Source organism: Pleurodeles waltl, chromosome 3_1, assembly GCF_031143425.1.
Source record: "Pleurodeles waltl isolate 20211129_DDA chromosome 3_1, aPleWal1.hap1.20221129, whole genome shotgun sequence".
NCBI lineage: Eukaryota > Metazoa > Chordata > Amphibia > Caudata > Salamandridae > Pleurodeles > Pleurodeles waltl.
The window spans coordinates 236,344,206-236,354,264 of NC_090440.1; the positions used below are offsets into that span (position 1 = coordinate 236,344,206).

Below are 10,059 nucleotides of genomic sequence, written 5' to 3' on the forward strand. Positions count from 1 at the left end.
ATTTGCCATTTGGTACCATTAGCAAGTATCTGAGGAAATCATTCCCCACTGTCTGAATCTAATTACAATTAGTATACCCCCAAATACCTGCTCCATACATAGCAGCCGGGATGCACTTAGCTTTATAGATTTTTACCATATTCGGCAGGGTAATCCCCCCTAGCCTTTTTGAAAAAATCTTCAAGGCCGCCGTTTTAATGATCTGATCTTTTTTTGTTTTCACGCAGTGTGCCCAAGAATGCTGTTTATCAAACATTATGCCCAAATATGAAAAAGTACAAGCTATCTCCACTTTGTTCTCATGGATAGTAGTGTTGTAGGTCTTACCCGATTTCCTGCCGCAATTCATTATAAAAGTTTTGGAACGATTGACTGTAAGTCCCAAATCTGTCATGAAGATTATACAAGTGGTCAAAAGTTTTTGGAGGGCTAACTGTGTCCTGGCCATGAGTACTGCATCATCTGCTTAAAGCAGTACAGGGACAGCACGGTTACCTATTTGGGGAAGGTCTTTACATTTGCTTATCAGTTCACGTTCTAAATTATTTATGTATAATGAGAACAAGAGTGGAGCAAGAACGCAACCTTGGCACACCCCTCTATATATGCCAAAAGGCCTGGTGCATTGCCCTCTCATCCCATACCTTACTCTAGCTCTACACCCTGTATACAGGTCCCGTATAAAATTAACTATTGTTAATTCGACCCCCATGCTTGTTAAAATGTCCCATAACTTCTCATGTAAAACGCAGTCAAATGCTGAGGATAAGTCTATGAAGGCCAGGTACAAGTTACCCTCTCTAATCTTTGTATACTTCCCCACTAGAATACTTAAATTCAGGCCCTGTTCCACTGTACCTATTCCTGTGCGGAAGCCGTACTGCACTGGGGATAAGATGTCATTTCTTTCTGCCCATGTTTGGAGTCTGTTTAAGATTATTCTCCCCGCTAGTTTAGCTGATGTATCGAGCAGGGAGATTGGCCTATAGCAGGCTGGATTGAGGCGGTCACCTTTTTTGTATATAGGGATGATGATAGAATCTCGCCACGTCGATGGAGGGCCTTGTATACAGAAGGCCCTCAATACCTGCGTCATGAGAGGGCCCCATAGGTGCGTATTTGCTTTGTATAAATCTATTGGGACGCCGTCGGGGCCCGGCGCTTTCCCCGCTTTACTTATGTTTATGGCTTCCACTACCTCCTCTAGGCTGAACTGAGGTATTACAGCTAAAAGTAGGCCTTCCTGGGAATCTAGGGCCTTTGGGGAGTCCAGAGGGTCTATGTCACTGGATTGGCGATATATCTTGGAAAAATACATGATCCAGTCCTCTTCCGAAATTGCAATTTCTATTCTAGGGATATTCCTATGCCCTAGCACGGGAGTGTTTATTATTTTCCAGAAGAGGATGTTATCCTTCGCAAGGCTAGCTTTGTGTAGATTTTCCCACAAGTTTCCTCTCAGGGCAGATTTCCTCTTTTTTATGGCTGTCTTATATGCCTGTCTACAGATATGTATTTCAGTCGGGCATCTTATTGGGGTGCTTAAGGCTTTTTTTAATCTCGTATGTGCTTTTGTGCAATCATGGTCAAACCAGCCGCTTTCCCCTTTTTTTTCCCTGCCCTTCCCGACCTAGTAATAAGAAATTCTTTCACGCCTTGCGTTATCTGCAGAAAAGCACTTAAGCATTTTCCTGGAGCCATGTCCTCACTAAGACAGTCTACAAACGCTTGCTTGTATTCGCATAATAGGTGTTTCAATAGAGCCTGTGGATCTATCTGAGATCATCTCAGTGTATATCCATTATCCGGGGCTAATACCATCATTTACCGTTGATGATGCATGTTAATATTAGCAAAAACATATTCATAATAGAAAATCAGTGTAACCAGTTTCAAGAACATTATGGGAAACATGAAAATAAACAAGCACTGGCAAAACCAACCAATCTGAAATTGGTGGTTTTGTCAATGTGTGCCTTGCTTTGACATAGTTTTTGTAAACCTTTATTGTTGTGGGAACTGCCAGGCTCCCACCATTGTAACAAACATTAGCAAAAAGCAAAAATATTTTTTGGTCTCAAAAAGCACACATTGCCACAGTAGTTCCTGGCACTGAACAAAAGTACTTTGTGTGCCAATATGCTCCTCATTGAAGAGCAGAAGGCTATAACTAACAGTAAAGCCAGCAGATAGATAGGGAGAGAAATAGATTTTTAATAAAAACAAAACGTTCTTGGTTAACCATAGATCTAATTAGAGGCCCAATTCTAAAAGTCACCAAAGTGCACCCATGGCATATGTCTTTGCAATAGTGCAGAATTGTGGCTTTCATAAATTCACAAGAATTTACAGAAGTATACTAGGAATTTGTACTCCTAGAAAATATTTGTGAACTGTATCTTAGCATGAGCAAATATGCATGTGTAGATTTGCTTCAACGAAAATCTATTGAGTGTTTACAAGTTTACTTTCCTTACAACCACTTTTTCTCAACCCTGGAAGAACTTCTACTTCTGCCCTTGTCAAGAGATAATTTCCAGTCTTACTCAGTATTGGAAAAGATTAGAGAAGAGCTGGAAGAAAAATACTAAAAACATGCAAGTTAGTAGGTCTGCAAAGGCATTCCAGCCCTGGAACTATTGCTTACTGCTTCCACCAGCTCCGGTATGTAGATCTGCGTAAAAGTGGGTAAATACGGAAATTGCTAGTATTCAAGCCCTAGTGTAGTACTAGCCCTGGCATAGTCGGAGAGCCTATTATCAGAGCTCTTATATAATGAGATTGGTGTCATAATTTGCCAATCCACTACATGGCACCAAAGGGACAAGTAGATTTGTTTTACAGGACAAGTAGATTTATGAAGCAACCTGTCCCATGGACAAGTACATATTTTATTAAATTCCACACCCCTAGGAGGAAAGAGATAAGGTGTGAGATATGCAGGAGGAGGACATCAGAAACATGGGGAGGGGAAAAAATGCATAACTGTCTAAAAGAGTGAGGGACTGCAGAGGAAAGAAGTGTGTGAAGGGAAGAATGGGAGTGACTTGATGCTGCAAAGACCACTACCCCTTCCACAAAGGTTTGTAGTGTTTAAATCCCAGTCTCACATGTTCAGTAGTTGTTACTCATTTATTGGATTCTGAAAATAACCATTGGCAAAGCCAATAGGTCCGACTTGTTTCAGGTACATGTACTACATTGTTTAATATGTCTGGATGCCATAACAGAAAGCGGCTCGAGAGGCCCCAAATTACTATGGGAAGTATATGATTTTAGCTTACATGGTTTAAATCACGGCCATATTTACAAGGGCTAAGCCTTTTTTTTAAAAAGATTCATAGACACATTTCTTAGGCTACGCCCCCTTTAGGGACCCGCCAACTCCTCCTCTTTTCATCCCACTGAAAACCTGGGTTAGCACCTGAAAACTGGAACATTGTACAGGTTTGTATTCGGTGACAGGCAGGCACATCCTAAAGTCAAGCCCACGGCTGGTCACTCTCGGCTGTTCTGTTTACTTAATTTATGTGCCATACATTGCAAACATGTTTCTGATAAACACAATCCATTCAATTTTGTTTCAAGGACCTCTTTTTCGGAAGACCAACTATTTGAATCTGATAGCTCCTTGAGCTAAGCGCTGCAGAAAATACAGGTGGCCCGTGCCGAATCGTATCCCAGCTGCGCTAATCAACGTTCAACCTTCCGGGGTGATGAAGTCAGTATGAAACTATCGCCTTTACAGTTCGCCTTTACAGTGACTCGAAGCGATAGTGGTCCGCAGTGTTCAAAGGTGTCGTTACTTAGATACAGGGATGCGCATTTCTTTTCGTATATTAAATTACTCGTATATCCATATTGGATATTTTAACACTTCACCAAATAGAAAATTAAAATGTTCAGTATCAATTTGTACACAATCAGAGAAGAATGATGTAATGGGGGTGGTCTGTAGGGAAGAGTCAGAGGTTGAGGCGCTCATCAAATTAAGTAAAGTAAGCTGTTCCTCTAGCGCTTACTGCCTACTACGATCAATCTAGGTGACCATGGAGTCCGGCCAGGGAGGCACTGGCAGTACTTTGCTTAGGGGCATCTCCAACACTCACTGCACTATGTCCTCGCTGACGTCCAGACCGAAGTTACTCTTGAGTTGCGCCCGGCACCAGCTCACCAGGGACTCCGCCATCTTTGGGAAGGATGACAACTAGCCAACTCGGTTTCCTAGTGCTAAGCCCAGACAACTCGGAAACAAACGACGGACAAAAGGTAAACTGCGCGCATGGGCAGAGACAACAGACTGCTCGTCTCAGTCTATGTACAGGTCAGAGCGCTAGTATGCTGACCTACCTATATAATGTGCCAGCAGTGGGCAATACTGTCAGTGCCAGACAAAACAGGCTTAGAAGCCTTGAATTTCCTATCCATGAGGCGGTATTTAAGGGCAAAAACGAATTTATCCTATTATGTTACAGTTTTAGTAGTAAGAGAGGACCGGAGACAGTGCCTATATCTTTCTTTATTTGCGCATTTTTTGTAGTGCCATTGATCAAATTAAAACAGTTTACAACAAAACCAGTTATTTATGATAGTGAAAATCGTTCCAAAAATGGTGGGGAAAAAAGAATACATGGTCTAATCTGGGGTAACAAGAAACAGGACAAAGGTACGATACATACATCAACAACATTTATTAACCATGTTGGATGCAGAATAAAAACCAAACACAGCCAAAGTGTGTGAGAGACTAAAAGGAACCAACAATTTAGAAAAGGTAATGAGAAATATAGGCAAACTCGTGAATCAAAAATGTTCTAACATTCGCATCAATAATTTTCAATTTTGTTAAGGCCATGGAGGCGAGGATTATGCATTCCCATTATTCACTGCAAACACAGCAGCCAATAAAACAAGCATTTTCAATGCAACGGGTCTCGCATTTGTTCGAGTTAGAGCTATTAGCGTTATAAAGCAAAAAAAAACGCAGCGCGATCGCGCTATGTAAAATGCAGAGCGATCGTGCTGCGTGGAAAATAAACAGATAAAGTAGTCCGGACTCCAGGCTGAAAACATCGAGCCTCGTATGTTTTTGGTACTTTACCGGTGCTGTGTAGGTGGGCTAAACACCGGAAAAGGCATGACGTATGCATGCTTTTCACAAATGAAAGCAAGCGGATTTTAAAAGGCAAGCCCATAAACCAATGTAAGTGACTGACGTGGCATGGGCGTGGTTTCAAGCCCAAAGAGAGATTACAGAATGGACGGAGCACTTTGTGCTCGCCCATAAAAAAGCAACACTACAATAGTACATATCCTATGAGGCATGAATACCCTCAATTTAACCCACCAATCAGGGCTCACCATACACTATATAGCACCTTACATACAGAGTGTCCTCTTTGCTCATCACAAAGCAGAAGTCCAACAACTTTGTAACTTGAAACTAGATCATCCAACCAACTCGATGTCCAGTTTCTCTTCGGTCCCTTTCTGAAGAAGGCAGCGAACAAGCACAACCGGTGCAACCTTGAACCGGGATCTCCTATTGCCTCGAACACCAGGCAGAATTGAAAATTCTTGACGTGAATGCTAGAAATGTTTTGATTCTATGTCAGGACCGGAGGCTTTGGATTATGCTAGTTTAAAGCTGAGCAACAACACCATAAGCAACATCCACAATAGGTTTGTGATAGAATAACTTGAAAGTAGAATAGGACGACCATCGACCGCCGTCATGATGTCCTACAACCTTGACCCTGAGGCAAAAGTTTTGAAGCATTAGCGCCCCTTACCGAGTGAGCCCCAAAATTGGAGGTATAACAGCCACTTGACCCATCTTGCCAGATTCGCTGATGCAACAGGACCAAATGGTCTCTGAAGTGAGATCAACAACTGACCAGCCTGATCTCTGCGCAATTCACTTGTAACATCCTCATAAACGTTTATGCAATGCACCACACATAACTAAGCATTATCTCTGAAACTTGGATAACTAATATAGTTGGAATTAGACTTAGTGTGCTTAGAAATACGAAAAGAAACCCCAGTTGGGGTAAAAACCTTACCTGCAATATCCAGGGCTTTGACGTCTGATACATCTGATGCCGACAAGAAACAGAGCAGAGCAAGAGTGTTAACTTTGCAGATAACTGTTACCTAGAAAGATCTTCATAGCTGGCCAAGCTTGCAAAAATTTCAAACCACATTGACATCCCACAGAGATGAATATTTGGGAAGGGGTGGACATATCATACAGACGCCTCGAGGGAGCTTACATATTAAAGGATGCTCCTCAACTGACTTGCCATCGATCTGGGGATGCTGTGCCTAGATGGCCGATTGAAAATTGTTAAGTGTTCTATAAGCCGGCCCCTGTGCAGCTAAAGGAGACAGAACATTTGCAATCATCTGCACTGTTGAGCCCAAGGGATCCACACCCCGTTGACTACACCAATCCACCCATCGTCTGTAAGCGGAGGCGTATCTCTTATGCGTACTAGGCGCCAGGGACTGAGAGAGAAAGAATTTAGCGTTTTTAGTGAAAATTCTGAGACTTGCTCGAGTCCCCCATGATCCTCCATGCCATGACAGACAACTGCTCCTCCTGAATTAGTGGATGAGAATAACCCATCGGATCCAGCAAAAGATCCCATGATGTCAGGATCCGAATGAGTGGAGCACAACACAGCTCCATTGCCACCATAAATCACAATTGTGCTCTCCAAAACAGGGTTATAAGAATCAACTGCCAACTGTCAACAAGCTTGAGAGAGCACCCTGTGAATCATGGAAAAGAGAGGAAAGGCATAACCCATTTCCACCATCCATGATTGAAGGAAGGCATCTGAGCTGACTACCGACGTATCTGGTCTCCAGCTGTAAAGTTGTGGAATTGGGCATTGAGGCCTGACGCAAAAAGGTCGACTAAGCACGGCCCCCTCAGACGGTTCAAAAAATGGAACACCCGGGGATGCAGCCTCCAATCGCTGGTATCCTGGAGATACCGGGAATTGCAGTCCACCACAACATTCATTTTGCCCGGAATATATTCCACTGTTACTGCAATCTGGTGCCCCAGAAATGCCAAAAATCTTTCACAATTTCCGCTAGCGTTCATGAACGAGTTCCCCCCAACTTGTTGATATACCAAAAGGCTGAAATGTTGTCCATCTTAAAAAGAATACAACAGTTCGCCTTGAGAGGAGATAGTGTCTTCAAAGCAAAGGAACCCGCCAAAAGCTCCAGACAGGTGATATGAAACCGAAGCTACTCTGGGGACCACTACCCCCCCTCTCCTCCTCCCCGTCTCCAAAAGTCCGCACCTGGCACCGCAGCCCCATCTGATGGCATCTGACTCTATGACAATCTCCAGAACCGAAGTGAAAACGCTCTGCTGTTCCAGGCATCCATGTGAATCTACCACCATTGAATCTCCGTTCTGGCTTCCTGGGACAATGAAATGCGTTCCGAATACGAGAGGCCCCTGCAAAGATAGAGAATCTTCAATCTCTGTAAGGCCCAATAGTGTAAAGGGCCCGGAAATATGGCTTGGATAGAAGAAGCCAGGGGGCCCACCAATTGGGCAAGTGCCTTCAAGGAAATCAGCTGCATCTTATCTTTGCCCCTCGTCTGAAGCCTTTCCCATCCTCGCATCACTGCACGGCAATAGATTGAGTTGTTCAGGTCTATGCCTGTATATAGCTTCTAAAAATAGGCCACCATGCTTAGGTAGGTCTGCACCCAAGATTTTGTTGTCCCATTCGCGAAAGCCCACAGTATAACTTTTTTCACTTGCTCTCACGCAAGTACCCCGTGGGCCACCGCAGCCCAAGTCACTACCTGAAAGCGTGCCCAGGAATTAGGCCCTCATTACGAGTCTGGCAGTCCTAGGACCACCAGACTCGCGATTGAGGTCTGACCGATCCCAAAGCAGTGGTCAGACCGCCACATTCTGACCACCGCAGTCCGGCCACGATCGGACCGCCAACACCACCAGTTTCTCTCCAGTGGGGGGACTGGCAGTGCTGGTGGTCCTAATCTGCCAGTGCAGCACTGCATGCAGCGCCACCCTGGGGATTACGACTCCCCTCTCCGCCAGCTTTTACATGGCAGTTGCACAGACATGTAAAAGCTGGCAGAGACAGGGTGGAGGGGGCCCCTGCACTGCCCATGCGCTTGGCATGGGCAGTACAGGCCCCCCATGTACAGCTGCGTTGGGATTTTCACTGTTTACTTAGCAAGGGAGCCAGGGGTCAAAACATTTGGGAACCAATGGTATAAGGGGAACCTGTTAGTTCCACAGTTTCACAGAAAGATCTGCACACCACACTTTAGGGATATGAGGGGGAAAAGTTTGCAAAACATATAGAAATGGGGGGTAGCACCATCATTTTAGAAAATACAACCCTTCCCCTGAGATTGAGGGGCAGGTATACTCAATGATCAAGGTCCTTCTGCATACAGGCCACCAACGATGACAGGTTCAACAACGACGTCAGGGTAGGGAGGAGAGAGAAATGTAGATACCAAGATATAGGAAGCTGAGGCAGTGGAGCAGTATGAGAACTTGCCCATCATGGTCCTGCAAGAGACCCGTTAACAGAATTAGTAGGGATTTGGAGTGGGTAATTTGCAGACCAGATGCCCGGCCATTGAGAGCGAGCATGTCCAATGCCCCGGGCCCAGACACTGCTGGGTTGTGGAGAAAGAGAATCAAGTCATCAGCATACACCTCAATGCAGTCCTCCTCCGCATCCTTCCCCCACCAGAAGCCTAGTATCTGAGCATCACAATAGAACCAAATCTCCAGAGGTTCTATGGCAAGGCTGAAACGAAGGGGAGACAGGGGACAATCCAGTTGGGTACCTCGCTGAACCAGGAACACTCAGAAGTGGGGCCCATTTACTCAAAACCTCACCATGGTGCCAGTGTACAAGGTTCAAACAAAGCCAGTAACCCAGGGTCCGAAGCCCATGTGAGCCAATAGATCCCAGAGGAAGTCCCAGTCAGCTGAATAAAAGCATTCTCAAACCTTAGAAGGAGAAAGGCATTTGAACTGGACAATAGGTTAATGTATGCCACTGCTGCCTGCAACCTCTGAATGCCGTGATGGGTCCCTTGGTGTGGGTATAAAACCACACTGGTCCAAGTGGACTAGCATGAGAACAGCATGAAGAAGGCAGTTCACTAGAACCTTGGCATAGACTTCAAGCCTAGTGTTAATAAGTGAGATCAGTCGGTAACACCCGCAGGATTCCAGAAGGCGCTCTGCCTTATGAAGGACCACCAAACTGACCTCGTTCAGGTCTGATGGAAACTGACCATTGTGTATGGCCTCAGTATACATGGCCAATAAATGGGGCAGGAGTGGTGTGCAAAGCTTTTCATAGAATTCTGTGGGGAAGCCGTCAGGCCCTGACATCTTACCATAATTGATGTCCGAGAGGGAAGAAACAACCTCCGTGAGAGTAAAGGCTCTTCCACAGCCACCACGTTGTCCACCATAAGTGAACATAATAGAAGGTCAGCAATTGGGGGGGGAGCAATTTCGCACTGGGGTCACAGGTGGTGAGGGTATATCTTATTATAGTAGTCTGCAAAGGCAGCTGCAGTATCGTGGGGCTGAGTACACAAGACCTGCTCATGTATTAGAATGCTAGGGAATACTTTGTCAGCTTAACCTTGAGAGGCAAACCAGTATAAGACCTTGCTGGATTTCTCACACCAGCCATAGACCCAGCTCTGAGAACTAATCCAGTACTGTTGTGCTTCATCAAGGCATAACTAGCGCAGGGAGAGCCCAACTGTGGCCAGTTGATGGGGCTTCTTAGTCTGTGTCACCAAGGACTCCTATGCCCACACATTGTGAAGTTCAAGCCCCTCAATCTTCAACCGCCTCTGTTGGTCTTGGTTACGGAAATGTGTGTGGGCTATACAACTCATGTATGACTTACGCAAGGCCCTAAGTGTCCCAAAAAGCTCCACCAAGCCAACATTAAATTGTAGCAAAGCCTCTAGTTCCTGAGTCAGGTGCTTGACCGCTGCCACATCCAGCAAGCG

General features: G+C 45.0%; 1 protein-coding gene across 1 annotated transcript in view; it reads right to left on the minus strand.

Annotated features, from left to right (window-relative positions):
* TRIP4 (thyroid hormone receptor interactor 4) overlaps positions 1-4,262 on the minus strand; it is a 405,010-nt gene extending 400,748 nt beyond the window's left edge. Inside the window, exon 1 of the mRNA XM_069222301.1 lies at positions 4,110-4,262. Coding sequence (XP_069078402.1) covers positions 4,110-4,189 — 80 coding nt within the window. The 5' untranslated portion in view covers positions 4,190-4,262. The remainder of the gene's footprint in view (positions 1-4,109) is intronic.
* Between the last annotated feature and the right edge of the window lie 5,797 nt (positions 4,263-10,059).